We start from the raw sequence: 21,463 nt of genomic DNA, 5'->3' as shown, positions 1-21,463 counted from the left end.
GAGACCATGGAGTTCTTAAAGGATTAGTTCAATTTAGAATTAAAATTTCCTGATAATTTAGTCATTCCAAGTCATTCAAGATGTTCATGTCTTTCTTCAGTCGAGAGAAAGAAATTATGTTTTTTTGAGGAAAACATTTCAGGATTTTTCTCCATATACTGGACTTCATGGGGTACAACAGTTTGAAGGTCCAATTTGCAGTTTCAAAGGGCTCCCCAAGTGAATAATACGTACTATTAAATGCATTAAAAATGTACTTGAGTATGTTTTTAGTACAATACTACCAACATGACATCATGACTTTGAGTAAACATACACGCCACTTTCTAAAGCCAAATGGCGTGTTATCTGTACGCATTTTGAGCTATCCGCATGTATGTCTACGCCGTGTCATTCCGCGTGTATGTGTACGCCGAAACGAACATCATCTCCGCGTGTATGTGTACGCCGTGTGATTCCGCGTGTATGTGTACGCCGTGTGATTCCGCGTCAATGTAAATGGATTTATAAACATACTAAATGATGCTTTTTTTTAAATGTAAAAATGCTGAATGTTTCTTGTGATGGGTTTAGGGGCAGGGGCAGTGTGTGTGTGTGTGTGTGTGTGATGGGTAGGTTTAGGGGTAGGGGCAGTGTAGGGGGATAGAATGAAACGGCGTTGATAAACACGCTAAAAAGCGATTATGCGTCTTGATAGCACGCCAAAATGGCATAGCGAATTTGCGTGTCATACATACGCTATTTCATGAGATCAGTCTGATAATACGGTGACGCATTGCTGCCACATACATATAATTTTTTTCACTCAATTATGTCGTAATAACGAGATATGTCGTTTTAATGACATCTTTTCTCGTAATAACGAGATCTTATGTCGTAAAAACAACATTTTTCTCGTTAAAATGACATATTTTCTCCTAATAAGGACATATGTAATGCATTTAATAGTACTCGAGGTTGGCAAGGGTCATGGGAGGAGCGAGCGGGACCGGTGGGTGATTGAGAATGAGCACCACCTGCGAGTCACTGGTCTCGAGTCCTCTCATGAGGGAGCCCGGAGAGTGGAGGACGAGAGAGGGCCAGGGGCCCGTTTCAGTAAGGAGGTTCAACCAACTCTGAGTTTAAACCTGAACTCTGAGTTGACTTACTCTGAGATGGGAAACTCTGAGTTTTGGGTTTCAGAACAGCTGAATTGAGGTAGTTCAATCAACTCTGAGTAGACTGACTCTGAGTTAAGCTCATGCACTCCAACTATGAAAAGCCACGATCAATGGGGCTTCGAAATTACGATTCACCATGGCAACAGCACCCAACAAAAAGACGTTCCCATACTTCCGGGTCAATATGTAAGTTTATTCTTAATTATTTTAATTAAGTTTAATTTTCATGGTATCCAAAAGGCAAAATTCAATCAGGTAAAGCTTTAAGCATAAAATGTTCATGGGTGTAGGTTTAATGACTATACAAACATTTGACATATTAAATAAATATCATTCAGTGTCCAATGTGCAGCAGCTTTTCCCCCTTTTCACAGACTGTGATGACGTGTTTTAATGGTCATCAATATCGTAAATCCTGCAACGTATTTTTGTATTTTTATGTATGTACATTTATAACACTAATACTTTGTATTATATTACTTTTGCATCAAATTACAAAAAACAAGTTGCCGCTGCTGTGAGGGTGTTTCTAATACAGCGTCTATGGGAGTGATGGTAAAAAATTTACATATTTCTCTCTTTTGACTGCCGTTATCAATCTCACTCTATTTTTTCTCTCTTTTTGAAAGTTGTGAAATCACTATTGTGGAGTTTTTCTTTTGCTATTTGAGCAAATGGGCACAAACAAAAATATATTTAATGTATTCTTTCATTCACCGCTATAAAAGTTAGCCCAACTATGACGACTTGAGCTTCGGAAACCCAGAAATGTGAAAAGGGTCTATGCTCTTTTCACATAATGAAATGTTCTCTCCCAGCAGGTACCGGACGTCAATATGACGTCAGAATGACGTTGGACCCCAACGTCGGACAGACGTTGCATTTTGGTTGAAAATGAAAATCGGGTTGACGTCAGAACATAACATCAGATTGACGTAGGGTTCTGACGTCAACGCGATTTTCATTTTCAACCAAAATGCAACGTCTGTCCAACGTTGAATGTTGACATCAATCTGACGTTGGGTTCTGACGTCAATCTGACGTAGGGTTCTGACGTCAACGCGATTTTCATTTTCAACCAAAATGCAACGTCCGTCCAACGTTAGATGTTGACGTCAATCTGACGTTGGGTTCTGACATCAACCCGATTTTCATTTTCAACCAAAATGCAACGTCCGTCCAACGTTAGATGTTGACATCAATCTGACGTTGGGTTCTGACGTCAATCTGATGTAGGGTTCTAAACACAACACCAGATTGACATCAACCTCCAACGTTGAACAGACATTACATTCATATTGAAACTGGCCATTATCTCATATGTCATCAGCCTGTGGATATAAAAAGAAAAGGATTTAAATGTCCAAATAATTAATAATACATAACACATTATGAACCGGTTATCATAGTTTTTGTCAGGTTCGTCATTTCTAATGCAGATGTCACACTGGTTCTACTCTGGTGCTAGATGGAAGGTCATGGGCTCACCCATGCCAGGTTTTTATCTTCTGGCAACACAAGGGATAACATGCAATTCCAAAATCTAAAACCTAAAAGTCTCTAAACATTTACTTAGGTCTGTTGTGAATATGTAAAAAAAAAAAAAGAGAAGAAACAACAAACAACTGACTGAGCAAATATTAGATGGAACCAAAAGCAATGGTTTAGGATATTTCACACTATGAATTCAGTGATATCACCAGTCTGTAATCGTTGTCATTGCTAGACCTATATTAACCTACATAATTTGTATGTTTGTTCTGCTGTTGCTCGTAATTTGATTATTTGTTCTTATTTTTTTGATTATTTTATCTTATTATTACTGATTGTCTTTAACAATATTTACAATATATATTAGTTAGGCTAGTAGTTTTTGGAGTCATAAACATTTATTAAGGTTACATGGATAAAAAACCACAAAAAAAAAAATACTGGGCTTATTTTATTTTATTTATTACTTTTTTTGTGGTGGGGCTAGTGAAAATTTTGGCAGGGCAAGTAGAAAAAAATCCTTATATAAAAAATGAGTACTTATAAAAAAACAAAAAAACTAAAAAACAATGGACGCGTGAGCTCCATGTAGAACGGAAAAGGTGACAATACTAAACAGACCGCCTACTGCGTGCCGCGTCTGACAACGCCACATTTCCGTAACACGCCCGCTCCTCAACACTAGTAGTTTCGGGAAGTCTACTCCAATACAAATGTGTTAAAACCAACAAAATATCAGCGTCTAATGATGATAGAATCTGACATCAAAATGATGTTGGCTTGAGACGTTGGCTCAACGTTAGATTTTGGTTAGTTAATACCACATCCTAAAACCAACAAAGGATCAACGTCTAATGATGTTAGAATCTGACGGCAGTATGATGTTGGCTTGAGACGTTGGTACAACGTTAGATTTTGGTTCGTTAATACCACAACCTAAAACCAACAAAGGATCAACGTCTAATGATGTTAGAATCTGACGTCAATATGATGTTGGCTTGAGACGTTGGCTCAACGTTAGATTTTGGTTAGTTAATACCACATCCTAAAACCAACAAAGGATCAACGTCTAATGATGTTAGAATCTGACGGCAGTATGATGTTGGCTTGAGACGTTGGTACAACGTTAGATTTTGGTTCGTTAATACCACAACCTAAAACCAACAAAGGATCAACGTCTAATGATGTTAGAATCTGACGTCAATATGATGTTGGCTTGAGACGTTGGCTCGAAGTTGGATTTTGGTTACTTTACAACACAACCTAAAAACAACTAAATATCAACATCAGCTGACGTTGGTATTGAACGTCAAATTAACGTTCGCATTAGACGTTGAGCTAACGTTGAATTTTGGTCACCTGACATCGCAACCAAAATGTAACCAAATCTGAACGTCTTATGATGTTGTGTGCCTGCTGGGCTAATCCCACCTGTTACATTTATTAATTATGGTAATGACATTAACATTTGACTTCTACTCAGGCCAGCCAAACACCAGCAACACTGACAGATGAAGAGGAGATGGAGGAAGAATATTAACATCCAACAGGAAAAATAATGGAGTATTTGTAGGTAATAAAAATTTAAAATATTTGTATTTAACAGCTGTGGTGGTGGTTATATATCTTGTACTACCATCTGGCAGAGCATCCTTCCATTCCATACACTAATCCATTTTCAAAAAGTGTGATGATGGGAATATGAGTGTCATCAATGCGTCCAACCACTGGAAATCCTAAAGGAAATTCTAATTATAAGGTTACTTCTAGAGGTTTATCAAGTGAATGTCAGGATCCTGTATAAAAGGACATGCCATTTTTGTCACTTTGACAGTGTCCTCATGATGAAAATATAAGCAATGAATGAATGTACCTCCACTGCAAAGAATGCTTTTCTTACTATGTATTTTTGTCAAGTGGCATATAAACTTCGCTTACTTTAGATAAAATTTTTTGATATTTGTACTTGGAATACGACCAAAATACTCAGTAAGAAAAGCATTTGTGGCGTTTGAATGAATGAATTAAGTTTTTAAACACCGCTGGCGCTTTAAAAAGGGTGAGGAAACCGAAAGAAACTCTGGTTTTACCAAAGAAAACCTGCTCTGTTAGGTTCACAGAGTAAGTTACCCTGGTAACTGACTCCGAGTATAAGTTACCTCTCTTTTAGAAACGGGCTTGACTTACCCTGCTTTCTCGGGTTTGACATACCTCCCATTCTGAAACAGAAAACCGAGAGTTTCCCTTATTTCAGGGTTAACATACTCAGAGTTTTCACTTAACCTCCTTTCTGAAACGGACGCCTGGAGTTTTATGTGGTGTTTTGTTTATGTTTGTTTTGTACGTAGGTGGCAGTCGTCCGTGAGGGGCTGCCGCCGATTATTGTTAAATGTTCGCCGGTTCCCGCCTCCTTCTTCCCACACGGACAAACATCACTACATACGTCTTTTTCACAAGGAATAAGTGTCTTATCTAGTGATCGATAATTTTCTAAAAAATACACTTTTTAACCACAAATGTTCTTCTTGCTCTAATCGTCACGCGCAACGTATATATTCAATGTAGCCTACTAAATACATTCAATGAAACCGAGCATTTTCCTGTTGTACTGAACTCGTATCAAACCCTGACCCCAAAACCAAGATACGTACCGAACCGTGACTTCTGGGTACTGTTACACCCCTCTTGTATATGTTTTTTTGACTCTCAAAGTGATGGTAGCTGTAGACTGAATCACCAAGGATCAGTTTCAGCTAAAAGTCTTCTTTACTGTTCAGCTGAAGACAAAAAGACGCCTACTTCTTGGATGGCCTGAGGGTGAGTAAATTAACTGCACATTTTCATTTTTGGGTGAACTGGTCCTTTAATGGAGACCGCTTTTCACCCTACAATCAGTTGTGCATGGATAAAATCATTCCCCAAACTATTTTGTTTCATTAACCACATATTTCTAAATCCTCATTATTATAAACCTGTTGAACACAATCCTCTACATGCCTTCTGTCATCTGATTGATAGTTTAAAAAAATTTAGCAGGTAAAAAGGCATTTTAGTTTAATTCTATTCCGTCCCTCTTCAGGTCATTGTCCATGTCTTTTTGCTTTTGATTATTATTAAGTAAATGTAAGAAACATTTAATTGTAAGTAATATTTCAAGATGAACACTTACTAGACTGAAGCAACTTAAGTTTTAATTATCCATATTTTTTTTGTTTAGAAAAATCATGTTGAAATGTATCAAATATGATCAGGCTTTTGAGGAATGTTTACTTGTACATCTTTCAAATCTTATATTGCGTTGCATTATATGTTTTGCCTCCCTTCAATAAAAACGACAGAGCTTATCATATCATAAATCTAAGAATTTAATTATAATTGGGAGATATACACAGTAAAACGCGAACAGTTGGATCAACTTTAAAAAAAATTCTTCAATTGGTAACACCTAAAAAAAATGGGTTTCTCAACTTAAATTATTACGTTTTCTCAACTTCATTTCACTAGGTCAATCACACATATTATTAGAGTTCATTCAATCCTATTATTTACATTAGTCTAACTTGATTTCACTGCATTCCAACTTAAATGTATTCATTTTTCCAACAGTTGGATCAACTTAAAAAAATTACTTCAATTGGTAACATGTAAGAAAATTACGTTTTCTGCATTTTATCAACATAATTTCTCTGGGTCAAACACACAAGACTCAAATTGCTTTAGAAATATTTATTAACATTAATTCATTTTAAAGGGAAATTATACTTTGGGTGAAAGTGAGATATTTGAGTATCTCTGAATTTCTATGCGTTCAAGTTGAAAGAGTGTACAATTATCAATTACAATTAGGAAAGCAGAAATACCAAGTACAAGTTCACTTTTTACAGTGTAGAATGACAACAGATACATTTTGTGCAAGTAGTCTGCTATACTGTACTGTAAAGATCTCATTGAATTACATTACAAGCTATCAGCATTTTATCTTTCTGGCCATATACAATACAATATCTGCACCAAATTGCATATTTCTAATTCAATTGAGGTGTTTTTTTCCCTCCTCGAGTATGAACTCCATATTGTCATATATCATACATGAGCCATAAAACCCTGATTTATCAAATATGGTACTAAACAAAACTTGTTTTTTAGATTTTGTCTAAAGGTTCAATAAACTGTTCAATTTCAAAAAACTTGATCTTTCTGACTATTATTGCATATGTTAGGTTTTACAGCATTAAATATCCTATTTTACGCAGAAATATTTCATGTTGATTTGAGACTTTCTTTAGTCTCTGTAGTTAGTTGTTACTGAAAAAAAGCCTCAGATTTCATATCATGGTTATCCGTTCCACATAGCATGAGTTTCGTTTGAGTTCTACATACTGTAAAACGTCTCATTTATTTAATATGTTATTATCATTATTATATATGTATAATATCTAACATGTTGTTTAAATTCTCACTCTGAGGGTTTGACAGCCATCGACAAAGTCTCCAAACGGCCCATGAACGCTTTGACTTCCTGTCGAGAGCTGTGCGTCCACGCGAGGGGCAAGTGGACCGAAGCCAACTGTCGATCTGAAACAAACAACCTGTTATGAGGTTTTCTGAGTGCTATCAAACAAATCCAGACTCATGAAAGCAAACGTGATCATTTTAAACCAACATGCACACCTTGGAAGAAAAGGCCGCTGGGAAATGCAGTGGAGGCGCGTGACACAGCGAGCCAGATGACCGTGTCGGCTCCCTGCTCCGCCGTACGCAGACGATCACGCATCATCTGATGGAACTGAGGCATCGCCTTGGCAACCGCTGAGCACAACCAGAGCCAGAGATTAGGCTACAATTGATGAGCTGGACTGACAAGCTTGTAAAAAAGTGCTATAATGGAAGCCAAAATGGTTATGCAGCATATACACTATGAATTATGTTAGCATGTTACTGAATTGGGGCTTATGCAATTTAAGTTATATTTTGATATAACTATTATATATATATATATATATATATATATATATATATATATATATATATATATATATATATATATATATACTTTACCAATACTTTACCAATACTTTATAACACTTTACCAATTACTTAGCGTTAGTTAATGCATTAACTAATATTCACACATTTCTTACAGTATTTATTAATCTTTGCAAACTATTCTTCAGAAAAAAATGTATCCAATTGATTTAAGCTCTGACTCTGGGTCTTCCTTCATCATATCTGGTCCTTGGGTGTTTAACTGTAAAATCACCTACAGCATTATTTTCTAATAATTCACCGGACTGAAGTCAATTATTCCGCTTACCGGTATACTAAGGTTATTACTAGGGTTGGGTACCGTTCACATTTTAACCGGTACCGGTACCCAACGGTAACTTTTTTCGGTACTTTAGGGATGTTTACATCAATAACTATAAATAACCTGTAAGTAATTTATAGAAGTGTTATTGACATTATGCCAGAGCTGCCCTGTCTGCCATTGTCTGTGATGTTTGTATACTGTAATATTTAATAGTAAATAGTAGGCTACTAGGTACTTACATTTAATTAATAAAAACAACCATATTATTTTTTTTCTTTTTAATTTAATTTAATTTCCATTAAAAGATTTCCCAAAAATTATGTGTTGTGTATTTTCTGGTAATCAAATGAAGACATAAGACATTCACTTAATTTATCTTTTAATTTAATTTTAACTTTTTTTGTCAAACAAAGTGCTGCACAACTGAGCTTTATAAGGTTACAATTAAAAAATTAAAACAGAAAAATTGTAATTCATTACTTAAAAAATAAAGTTTTGATTATTATTATTTCATTAGTGTCAGTATTATTGAGACGTATCTTATTCTACTGTACAACAGTGATGTATTTGGCAAGATAAACCAGACTTTTATTTTGACGTGTTGCCGTGAAGACCTTTGAGTTTCTGTGTTTATGATATGACAGTAGTTTTTCCCAAATAAAACGGTAAAATGCTCATAAAGTGACTCTCAGTGGCTCTGGAGATGACGTTCGTGCGGCGTTCATTCGCACAGAGACATGCAGGATTCAAATTTAAATAGTGTTTTTACGGTTTAATATTCACAGACACTAGTCTATATCACCAGATGCGTTCTCAGGTACCGAAATTTGGTTTGATTTAATGTGTGAATCGGTACTCGGTAGTACCGACATAATTCGGTCTGTGCCCTTAAAAGTACAAAGTTCGGTACCCAACCCTAGGCATCAAGACATTGTTCAGATGTTGTAATTTAATGCATTTGTCAGGGTTTTTTTTCCTTAAACGCTCTTGTGTGTTGGAATAATTTCTTATGCATCTCATCCCAAGCTTCCGTTGCGTGAGCCACTGATAGCAGACTAATGCAGCTATTAAAGAGAGAGAGAGAGAGAGAGAGAGAGAGAGAGAGAGAGAGAGAGAGAGAGAGAGAGAGAGAGAGAGAGAGAGCGAGAGAGCGTATGTGGATTACCCTGTGCGTCTCTCAATGCTTATCACCAGTGTCTCTAATAATAGTGAAACTGTAAGTTTATCTGCTTCAAGAACAGCGGCGTTATTACCTACCTACCTACCTAGTGAGAAATGTCATGTAGCTTTTAAGTTGCTAAACTATTTTACTGATAAAATCGTCAGAGCAGAGCTGACAACACGTTTCTGTGCGCGTTTACGTCCGTACTGTATATGTGTGTGTGTTTGAGTGGGAGAGACCACGAGAGAAAGAGAGTAAGTGCTTTCTGTCAGTGTTGGGGAAAGTTACTTTTAAAAGTAATGCATTACAATTTTGCGTTACTCCCTTAAAAAGTAACTAATTGTGGTACTTAGTTACTTTTTAAGAAAAGTAATGTGTTGCGTGGCTTTTGCGTTACTTGTTTTTGTTTTCATAACAAAAAAGTTATATTTTTTGGCAAATGTAAAGACACTTTCACATCCTTTGTACAGTACAGGCGCAGCTCAAACAAACCATTCAGCTGTACTGCTATACTGGATAGCGGAAGAATAAGTTTGACACTTCACCAATAAAAACAAAAAATCTATAGTCATTTTTGCTTATGATTTAACTGAATCATCCAAGCTCAGCAGCAAGTACATTGCTCTAAAGTGAGATTAAATGCATACAAATATTTGTTTTGTTTAACATACTTAATTATTGGAGATTTGCATAGTATTCTAATTGTGCATTTGACTGATTTTATTCATTTTGAGGAATACTGAATAATTTTTTGTGCAAGTGACATTAGTAAATACATGCTCGCATTTAGTCTAGAACTACAATAACCAACGTTTACACACAAAACGCCTCTGCACTTGATTGCACATCTCAACATTGGGACAGGAGAGCTTGCGTTACTTATTTGAAAAAGTAACTTCGCCATTTTGTTGTACATTTTAAAAGTAATGCGTTACTTTACTAGTTACTTGAAAGTAATCTGAGTACGTAACTCAAGTTACTTGTAATTCGTTCCCAACACTGCTTTCCGTTCATTTATGGAATAATTAGTTGTTTTTATCCTATTGTTTACTATATTTATTTGCTTGGTCAGTGTTGTTGTGGGTTTTGGCTTTAGCTGTTGTCGGCTGTAAAGACATTTGAAATAACTGAAATTTGGCGAGGTGATATAGGCAGGAAATTCAGTCAAGACCTGCCTGGAACTACTTTAGCCGTGCGTTACCCTGAAAATAATTGCACACCTTAGAACATTCGTCAACCAATCAGATTTAAGCATTCAACAGCCCTGTAGTATAAATATAATATAATACACTGAAAACGTGTTGCTCTTTTACAGTTGAGAGGCTACAAGTCAACACTTGGGGGCAGATAATTAAACTTAAAAAGTGTAAGTAAGCAAAATCATCATGCCAAGCTAGCATAATTAAAGCATGCACATTTAGCTTGTTGCCTTATAAAATGAACAATACCTGGTGTGTCAGCCCACCCAGGGTGCATCACAGAGAAATTAATTTTGGGATTTGATTTTGCCCAAACCTCTGTCATCACTACCTGCTGCCTCTGTGGACACACACACACACACACACACACACACACACACACACACACACACACACACAGTCTAAGGTGCACATAACGAGTGATTAGTAAAAGGTCATCATCATTACTGCATCAGAAATTGTTTAATGGAGACACCACTGCTGGCACTCTGTGTCACCTGTTGCTTGGCAACAGCTGGGAGAAAGGTAACCCCGCTCGTCTCAGTTTAATAGAAACTGTTCATGACTTTTAGTCGCTTTTCATGAAAGACATAATTTAATCAATAATCCTTTTTACATGTTATCCTTGTAAATGAATTCCATAAGGAAACATCTGCCTACACTTGACTGAAAAAAGTCTCATAGTTCAGTCTCAGATGGTAATACTTTGATATATTACATTGTACTGTCTGATTACCATATTTATATACCATGGTACTTAAAAAAAAAAATAGTATTACCACCCTGGTAGGGGCCAAAAACATGGTACGTGTTGTACAACGTGAATTTTATACTTTTGTGGTACTAACATTGCACTTTTTTGTCGGGAGACAACTGTAAAAAGCTTACATTTAAGCTTAATTTGACATTATATTTTAAAATTTAAGTTTAAAGTTTACATTTTTAAACACTAGGTTTTACAGTTTAAAAAAAGAAAATCTCAGCGGTGTGTTTGTGCAAAATATTTATGGGTGGTTGCCAGGGTGTTGCTAACCCTAAAGTCTGCTAAATTAATAAATGCAAATGTAAAGTATGAGCAATAAAATAGCAATGATTCGGTAATAAAAAATTAAAAAAACAATTAAGAGGCAAAATTGTCTAAATACCTTGTTCTGTGCATATACCATGGTAGCATCAAACTGAGCTCTCTCGGTCTGCAGATCGTCTGTGTTTAGTTTCTGTACCAGCATCCCTCCCGATGACACTGTGATCTACCAGAGACATTATTATCATCATCATGACACAATGAACTGACAAACTTGGCACATAATGAGAGAGAAATAGAAGCCTCTGTGGATCTGCACACATTACTGTTATGAAAATATAAACACATTTATCATAGGCTTTGTCAAAAATCACAATAACTATGCCTTCACATATGCATTGTGAAAGAATGCAGTCTCAGGCAGACTCAGTTTTTAATAAATCAAGACTTCAGTGTTGTTTTTACTCACAATTCGGGGGTCCCTGCTCTTCTCCAGCAATGGGATCAGACATGTAGTGAGAATGTAAACACCTGCAGAGGACAACACAAATTAATTCTATTAAATATTTAAATATTACATGCAACATATTCTATTCTAAAACAGAATATATATATATATATATATATATATATATATATATATATATATATATATATATATATATATATATATATATATATATATATATATATATATATATATATATATATATATATATATATATATATATATATATATATATATATATATATATATATATATATATATATATATATATATATATATATATACAGTATATTTACTGTATATATATATATCAGTCAGTAGGATTTTTTTTAAGAAGAAAAAAATATTTTATCGAGCAATAAATTGATCAAAAGTGTACAAGCTGTTCTTTTCAACTTTCTATTCTTCAAAGAATCCTGAAAGAAAAGAATCATGGCTTCCACAAATATATTAAGCAGCAGAACAGTTTACTATGGAAGCCCGTTTCCTCCACTAAATAAAAAAAATAAAAAGAGTAATTGTGACTTTTTATCTCAGAATTCTGACTTTTTTCTCTCACAATTGCGATGTTATGAAGTCAGAATTCTGAGATATAAAAAGTAACAATTACTCTTTTTATTTTTTTTATTTAGTGGAGGAAACGGGCTTCCATAGGTTCAGTATCAATACTAATAATAAATGTTTCTTGAGCAGCAAATCAGCATATTAAAATGATTTCTGAAGGATCATGTGATGACTGGAGACTGGAGTAATGATGCTGAAAATTCAGCTTTGCATTTTAAAATCTTTAAAATATAAGAACTGTTATTTTAAATTGTAATAATGTTTCAACATATTACTGTTTATTACAGAGCCCTGCATATGATATATATATAAATATATATGTTTATCATGGCCCTGAACTAACAATTCGTTCCCACAAGTTCTTTATACATCAGCACCATTTACTAATTCGTTCCCTCATTTTAAGTAAATCGTGCGCACAATATAATAATTTGTTCCCTCGATTTACTAAATTATGGCCATGTTATTTTAGTTATATCAAAACTAAAGTTCAAAGTGTCCACGATTTACAAGTGTGTGGCAAGCAATTTTAATTTAATCCTTAAAACGTACTAGTATCTATTTTCAAGCTTTGTTCATGTTCAGGATATCTTTGGTCTAAATTACTAGTAACTACAAATTTTACTACTTTTAATACTTTTTTCTAAATTATAATTAAATAATAAATAAATAAGAACTAGTATCTAAATAATTAGTACTAGTTAAAAAAAGGTACTAAAAAAAACTAGTAGCAAATTAATAAGTATTAGTACCTAATAGAATAGATACTAGTACCTAAAAAATAAGTAGTAGCATGAAAATCGTTACTAGTACGTTTTAAGGATTAAATGTTAACACGGCTTGCCATACGAGAAAATGAATTAGTAAATCAGCCACAGTTTACTAAAGTGAGTGAGCGGTCTCCTAAATTCTATTTTTTTGTCCACGTCATGTATGGGGCTCCGTAGTTTTTACTGGATTTTTGATCTAATAAATGCAGCCTTGGTCAGCATAACAGATTTTAACATTAAAAATGTTGATATGCAATGCAACGCAGTGCATCATGTCTTACCAAGAGTATTGGTCACAAAGTTTTTCTCCAGTCCTTCAGAGTTAATTTCCCTCTGGTTCACCATACATCCGGCATTATTGATCTGATAGGGATTAGTGTTGGAGACAGAGGAGAGGATATTTCTTCATCTTACCTGCACCTGTAACCTTCAGCTGAATGCTGGTATTTTCTTTAATATACTGAGGTATGATGGGAATCTCCAAAAGGAGCTCTCTGACACTCATACCAAAACATTGAGAGACGAGTGCTCCTTCTTAAAGGCCTCTGCAAACTCCCACACTTTTCTCGTCTCAGAGAGGTCCAACACGTGGACGTAAACCTCCTACCGTAGATGCACATCACACAGTGCATGAAACAATTCAAAACAGTCAAAAACAATACAATATTATAAATAGTATCTCATTTTAAGTTAAACACTGATGCATCATGAGTTTCTTCTGCTGGACACAAAAGAATATTATTTTAAAGAATGTTGGTAACACTTGACAGTAGCCGTTGACTTCCAAGGTATTTTTTTTCCTACTACGGAAGTCTGTGACTACGGTCAAGTGTTACCAACATTCTTTAAAATATATTCTCTCATGTTCAGCAGAATAAAGAAGCTCATACCGGCTTGGAACAACTTGAGGGTGAGTAAATAATGGCATTGTTTTATTTTAAGGGTGATCTGATCTATCACTTTAATGACACTCACGGTATTTGCACTTGCTGAGATGATTTCTTCTCTGGCTCTCTCAGCTCGCTCTTTGTTTCTGCAGACAATATGGACAGTGCCACCTTGGATAGGAGGAAAAAGATTAAAAAAATGAATGAATGAAGGTACCATATTTTTCAATGTTAAATGACGTGGCTTGTTGAAGAGATGTCTGATTTTACAGTATTTTTACATGCATTCTGATTTATAATTATATAAAGATTTGGGCCCGTAAACAACAACCTAGCAATTCCATAGCAACTATTTGAACCCACATGGAAAGAACCTATATGAGGATATATGCACATATTTGAAACCTATATGCCGTTTATATGCACATATATGATGCATATATACAGCATATATGCACATATATGATAATATATATGCTGCATATATGCGTATATATGCCCCATATAGGCAAAATTGAGGTGCATATATGTGCATATACAGGCCATATAGGTCTCCTGTATTGCTTCTTTATATCCGCATATAAGCCCTACACATACAAGATATGTCTCCTATATAGCTCATGGCAGGATCTGGTCATTTTGTAGCTCATATCTCACTTTGGCAACTGTCATACATGATGCCTAGCTCATATTATCTATTATCAATGCAATAACTAAGAACTAACTAAAAAAAATATTATGCAAGAACTTATGGATGTGCGAACACGTGAAATTGGTATCCCATGTAATTGGCATGTTATGGAATTTAACTATGGCAATTAAGTGAGAGGAGATGGAAAGCTTTTTCTCGTATGAAGATAGAGGAAAAGAAGGAAATGTATAACAAAATGGTTAGTGTTTTTTTTATTTTGTCAATCAAGCCTTTTTTCCAATTTAAAGTTTCTTCCAGATTCACATTACAGCTCATCCACATCCACACATTCACCGTTACATCCACCAAATGCAATGCAAAGTTTTCTGTATGGTCTTAATGCAGTTTCTAGATGAACATATAGGTGCACATATAGGTGCACATATAGGTGAACATATAGGTGCATATATGCACCTATATGTACCTATATAGGTATATGTATGCACGTATATATATGTACACATATATGTACATATATGTGCATATATGTACATATAATATAGGAAAACTGCCAATTTTATATATGTCACATATATTAAAAACCTATATCAAAACCTATATTAAAACATATGTTTATATAGGTTCTTTCCATGTGGGAACACCCTTGCAAATGCATTGCAACACGCTAAAATACACTCCGAACAATTGCAAATGCATGAATGTAGAACACTGAACACTCAACCAACCCCCTAGTATAATAACAATGAGTTTTGCATGGGCAGCAGCACTCACACATCCTTCAGAAAATGTAAAAATCTAGTTATTATTTTCTTTCTTAAACATGGCAGAAAACCACAGAGGAATGCAAATTGCTCAACTTGGCAATGGGTAAACTATGCAAGGAAGATTACTTATCAGTGCACTCCAAGTGGGCTAAAATGCTTATTGTTACATTGTTTAAAAGTTTTGGGACAGTAGGATTTTTTAAACCTTTATTCAGATATACTGTATATATATACATATACAACATACATGACAAAAAGTTTAAAAACATTACTATTTTTAATGTTTTTAAAAAAAAGAAGTCTCTTATGTTCATTAAACCTGCATTTATTTGATCAAAAATACAGTCTTCCGTGTCACATGGTCCTTCAGAAATCATTCTAATATGCTGATTTATTATCAAGGTTGGAAACAGTTGTGCTGCTTAATATTTTTTGGGAAACTGTGATACATTTTTCAGGATTCATTAATGAATGCAAATTTAAAAACAACAGCATTTATTCAAATATTTTCTAACATTATACATCTTTACTATCCCTTTTTTATCAATTTAACACATCCTTGCTGAATAAAATTATTAATTTCTTTCAAAATATGAAAAATGACTGTCCCCAAACTTTTGAACGGTAGTGTACAGTATATTGTTTCAATATACACTATATTTGCCAAAAGTATTGGGACACCCCTCCAAATCATTGAATTCAGGTGCCAATCACTTCCATGGTGTATAAAATCAAGCACCTAGGCATGCAGACTGCTTCTTTAAAATATTTGTGAAAGGATGGGTCGCTCTCAGGAGCTCAGTGAATTCAAGCGTGGTACCGTGATAGGTTGAACACCTGTGCAATAAGTCCATTCGTGAAATGTCCTCACTACTAAATATTCCACAGTCAACTGTTAGTTGTATTATAACAAAGTGGAAGCAAGTGGTAGGTCACGTAAAATCACAGAGCGGGGTCAGCACATGCTGAGGCGCACAGTGCTCAGAAGTCGCCAACTTTCTGCCAATAGTCAATAGCTACAGACCTCCAAAATTCATGCAGCCTTCAGATTAGCTCAAGAACAGTGCGTAAGGCTTCATGGAATGGGTTTCCATGGCCGAGCAGCTGCATCCAAGCCTTACATCACCAAGTGCAATGCAAAGCGTTGGATGCAGTGGTGTAAAGCACGCCACCACTGGACTCTAGTCGCGCTTTTCTTTCTGGCAATCCGATGGACAAGTCTGGGTTTGGGGGTTAACAAGAGAACGGTACTTGCCTGACTGCATTGTGCTAAGTGTAAAGTTTGGTGGAGGGGGGATTATGGTGTGGGGTTGTTTTTCAGGGGTTGTTCTTGGCCCCTTAGTTCCAGTGAAAGGAACTCTTAATGCTTCAGCATACCAAGACATTTTGTACAATTTCTTGCTCCCAACTTTGTGGGAACAGTTTGGGGATGGCCCCTTCCTGTTCCAACATGACTGCGCACCAGTGCACAAAGCAAGGTCCATAAAAACATGGATGAGCAAGTTTGGTGTGGAGGAACTTGACTGGCACCTGACCTTAACCTGATAGAACACCTTTGGCATGAATTAGAGCAGAAACTGAGAGCCAGGCGTTCTCGTCCCACATCAGTGCCTGACCTCACAAATGCGCTTCAAGAAGAATGGTCTAATATTCCAATAAACACACTCCTAAACCTTGTGGAAAGCCTTCCCAGAAGAGTTGAAGCTGTTATAGCTGTCCCAAAAGCCATCCCAAAAGTTTTGTACAGTACCTTAAAGTACATTAGACTAACATGTATACATGGCAACACTGATTAGCATAGATTAGTGGTTGGGAAAACAATACTGAAATCTAAAAAATGTGTTTATGTAACTGTGAAATGAACCTTTTTTTGCTATGGTCATGGCTGTCGCCTTCCCTATTCCGCTGTTGGCTCCAGTGATCATGAAGGAACGCCCCACCATCGACACATCCAGGTCCTTTTCTACAAAGCTCTTAGACGCATACTCAAATCCAGACCTGCTGACGACATCAAACAAATGAAGCAAATCAGAAACATGACCAACATGAAACCTCAGGAGCTGCGCTGTTATCCCTCAAAGTGTGTTTTCAACACAATTCTTGAATTGTTATGTGACCTCTAGTCATCTGAGACAGTGCTCCTAAGATCAGGGGCCAAAGGAGCTTCTGTGTGGGATGACAGGGCACTTGAGAGAGAACGGCAGGGGCTCAATAGGGCCCATTGTGATGCAATGATGACTGACCTTAAACTGAGGGATTGGATGAATGCATGTCAGAGGAGATGACTTGGGGAACTACAAAAACAACATTTGTGCATCGATCTAACAACATTTGGCTTGTCAGGACACCGTTTAAGGCTGTGGTTTGTAGCCAATAACTAAATTAATGTTCAGGCCAGAATCATTTTGTGTAAAATGATGAAATGTTCACATCAACAAAACCCTCTTATTCCGATTAAAAACAATAACACATGAATTAAAAGCAGTGCAACAGACTTTCAGAGACTCAAAAGTTATCAGCAACAAAGCAACCCAGTGACCACAACAATACAAAAACTGAAGAATTCAGCAATAAATACAAAAAAAAACTTTACCTTGTATACTCCCTCATTCCTTTGATAAACCACACTATATTCCTGTAGAGAGACATTTGTTGCTCTGTTGCTTCCTCTCAACTGGACTGAAGTGATATGACAGCTGACAGTTTCATGTGACTACTGTAGTTCCAGAGGGCTCCCTCTAGTGTCAGGTGATGGATAATCAATTACACACCAACAGGGTCATGCAAATCAGGTTTTTGCTAGGCCTATAGATTGCGTTTTCCATTATTTAACCTCGCCCCACAAAAAAACCCTCCAAGACCCACTGTAGCTTGTAACTTTGGAACCAATGTAAGTATTTGAACTGTAAGTTTGTTTCTAATGCTGCCTTCACGTGCTATCGGAAGTTTGATAATTCCGACTTCTGAAGTCGTGATTACGAGCTCATTGCATTCAAGTTTCAATATGTGAGGGCGTTCATGTTCAATGTTTACCTAGGAAACTCGTATTTACGATAATTCCGAGAGCACGTGAAGGCAGCATAATCCCCCCCCCCCAAATATCACCTGTCAACCTACATACATTTTGAGTCTTTTTGTTGTTGTTGTTGTTGTTGTTTTATAAGTCTGACCTTCTTAAAACACGTTCATGGAAAAATAAAGTAAGATTCATCATCAATGGCAATTCTTGAGTCTCTAAGGCAAGGGTTTTCGATCTTTTAGATGCCAAGGACCCCCACATAGGATCATCCATGTGTGAGGGACCCCCATCCTAAAATATAAGGCATTTTATAAACACTCAATTTATACACAGAATTTTTTATTTATTAAATTATTATAAATCTAAAATTTGTTTCAGTTGTATTATTATATATTTTGTTCTACTCAAAGTAGAATTAAAATAATAATAATAATAATAATTAGAGTGCAATAAATTAGATCTAAAAAAAAGTGATTTGAAAAAATAGTTAGTTATAAATTAAATGAGATTAAAATAAAAAATGATTAATATAAATAAATAAATACAAATTTGATTAAAATTTAATAAATAAGCAATAAATAAATAATACATATTTTTTACAGTCTATGGTATTATTTATTTATTGCTTGTTTATGTATTTAATTTTAATCTAATTTTTATTTATTTATATTAATCATTTTTTAATTTTAATCTAATTTAATTTATTTAATAGATTAATAACTACATATTTTTTAATCACATTTTTATTTATTTATTTAGATATAATTTATTAAATTACTCCCAATTATTATTATTATTATTATTATTATTATTATTATTATTATTATTATTATTATTATTATTATTATTATTATTATTTTACAGTTTTTTTCTAGACTTTTCCACAGACCCCTTTTTGAAAACCCCTGCTCTAAGATGATGATATAATATAATAATATTGATAATAACAAACAATACTTTATAATTTACTATTATTTATATATTTATTTATATTAATATAGTTTTAATTATTTTATTCTTATTTGTGTCTTTAAGTGGTTTATCTAACAACATAGTAATTCAAGTCATGTCTTTATTCATAAATGTCAAGTCAGCATTTTACACAAGGCGTTGAGGAAAATATGTAAGTAGGGTGTTTCCCCGCCCCTTTCCACGCCAGGTGCAGTCCTTCGACCAATCAGAGCTCAGATAGAGGAGGCGAAAACGGAGCCGTGAGCTCAGCTACGTACCCGCGCATGCGCAGCTTTCCTCTCCCCCACAGTTTGGGAAGGGCAGCGATGATTCCGGCCTTGACCAGCCGGGAAGCGAGTTGGAATTTAGTGGATTTCGACACACCTACCTAATTTCTTACTTCAAGATGGTAAGTTAGACAGCACTTTCCGTTGACTCGCTAAAAGCACTATTTTAGATCCCGTTTGTGTTGGGTGACAGGTAATTTATTCCACAGGTTGTGCTCGTGCACCTGTCCGGACGTATACCCGAGTGCACCTGCCGACTTTAAAACTTCCTTCCTTCATGAGCTGCTTGTTTATCACTGACTAAATAAAACGGTGTCATTTAAAGCTGCTGTAATTCACCTAAAGTTGTTTTATTCAAAGTCTGAGCAAATGGCTCGGCTGTCTTTAAATGCTGAGGGATTTAATGGTGTCGTTTCTGTGATGTCACCTCATCTGTCTGGATAAACCGGTTGGTTGGTTTGTTTTCCTTGATATTGAACGGTCGGTCGGATTTTGACACTCTGAAGAAGCCTTTTGTGTGCAGACAACTTTTAGCCTATGCAAAGTCTTTGTTTAATGGTTATAAACCTTATGGTTGATCAGTTGTTCAAACTTCAAATAGGGCCACTGTGTGTTGTGTGTGTGACCGAGGAACTGTTCCTCTGTAAAGTCAATGTTCTGGTTAATGTGTGCAAGAATGAAGGAGTAATGAGTAGGCTACTGTACAAGCCAATTACTATATTGTACTACAAATGTAGTAGTATTTGTTAATACTGAAGCATTTTATTTAAAATTGAACAATAATAATATATATTACTATTATTTAACGTTTTATAGCTGTTTTAATATTAATAGGTACATTTAAAAAAAAAAAAGTATCTGCACACTCTCATATAGCTACGTTTATAATAATAAAAAGTATTGAACATTAAATTAAACAACTTTTTTTAGCTTTTCGTTTAATTTGATTTAAATCTGGTAAGTGTTTGCACAACCTCTTTGGATTAATATTGTACAGCTCCTCTGACAATGCACCGTCTTATACTGTCTGTGTGCATCAGAGTAATTACAAGTGATGCAGAAGTGGCCCTTTTAATTTCGAAGTGATAACACACTGCAGAATCTAATTTAAATCTCAGCAGTAAAGCTAGCGAGTGTGTTTGTAAGCATGTTCTCCTGTGTGCTGCAGCCGCTCGCAGCTACATTGACGCCAACAATAGAAGGAACATGAAATCAGATCATCAGAGAACTGAATCAAAGCAGGAAGTCAAGAGGAAGCTCGGCGCTTCATTCAAACCTTCCCCCAGTGAAAATATGTGTGTGGGAAAGATAGGGGTGTGTGTAAGGAATGTAGTAAAAAGATGCGTGTAACTTAATAGCTGTAGTGCACTTTTTCCTTTCTCATTTCTTTTCCTCTTGTCGTGTGATGGGTGTGCCACGCTGAAGAAAAGCTTCAGAGAATCGTTTTTTCCTCCGGAGCACAATAGGACACCTGACGAAGTGCATACTTCTGTTTCCTTGTTTTTTCCTTGTGTTTTCATCTTTCGCCCCTCATCAGGATTTTCTGAGGAAGCAAACATACTCTTTGCCAGCGTGCTTCGCTCGTAACAATGAAGCAGCTGACGGTTCAATTTCCCCACCTGGTGTTTCCGCATCTGTTTGCATGTGTGTTTGAGTTGCTTGCAGCATCAGATTCATTGTTGTTTCAGACATGCCATAAGCTTCCTTTGGATTC

General features: G+C 35.5%; 2 protein-coding genes across 2 annotated transcripts in view; one reads left to right on the top strand and one right to left on the bottom strand.

Moving 5' to 3' along the window:
* Positions 1 to 6,364: 6,364 nt before the first annotated feature.
* On the bottom strand, positions 6,365 to 20,187 carry dhrs12lb (dehydrogenase/reductase (SDR family) member 12-like b). Its single transcript, XM_079819147.1, has 11 exons — positions 19,741 to 20,187; positions 18,086 to 18,230; positions 17,357 to 17,490; positions 14,165 to 14,247; positions 13,697 to 13,792; positions 13,471 to 13,552; positions 11,817 to 11,878; positions 11,469 to 11,573; positions 10,573 to 10,663; positions 7,323 to 7,460; positions 6,365 to 7,226 (listed from the first exon to the last, which is right to left on the bottom strand). The coding sequence occupies exons 2-11, from the start codon at positions 18,139 to 18,141 to the stop codon at positions 7,108 to 7,110; spliced, it is 966 nt and encodes a 321-aa protein (XP_079675273.1). The 5' UTR covers positions 18,142 to 18,230; positions 19,741 to 20,187; the 3' UTR covers positions 6,365 to 7,107.
* The window catches only part of ap1s3b (adaptor related protein complex 1 subunit sigma 3b), a 16,864-nt gene continuing 15,148 nt past the window's right edge, over positions 19,748 to 21,463 (top strand). Inside the window, exon 1 of the mRNA XM_079819148.1 lies at positions 19,748 to 19,871. Coding sequence (XP_079675274.1) covers positions 19,869 to 19,871 — 3 coding nt within the window. The 5' untranslated portion in view covers positions 19,748 to 19,868. The remainder of the gene's footprint in view (positions 19,872 to 21,463) is intronic.

Source organism: Gobio gobio (assembly GCF_949357685.1).
Source record: "Gobio gobio genome assembly, chromosome: 6".
NCBI lineage: Eukaryota > Metazoa > Chordata > Actinopteri > Cypriniformes > Gobionidae > Gobio > Gobio gobio.
This window is presented reverse-complemented; position numbering and strand designations above follow the sequence as displayed.

Bases quoted from the DNA above. Each gene is read 5' to 3' on its own strand.
- dhrs12lb (XM_079819147.1), bottom strand. From the start codon at position 18,141: ATGTCTCTCTACAGGAATATAGTGTGGTTTATCAAAGGAATGAGGGAG. The intron at 10,664-11,468 runs GTATTTAGACAA...GTGTGTCCACAG, and splicing joins TGGTATATGCACAGAACAAG to AGGCAGCAGGTAGTGATGAC. The intron at 7,461-10,572 runs GTATTGTTCATT...GGTTGTGCTCAG, and splicing joins TGGGTGGGCTGACACACCAG to CGGTTGCCAAGGCGATGCCT.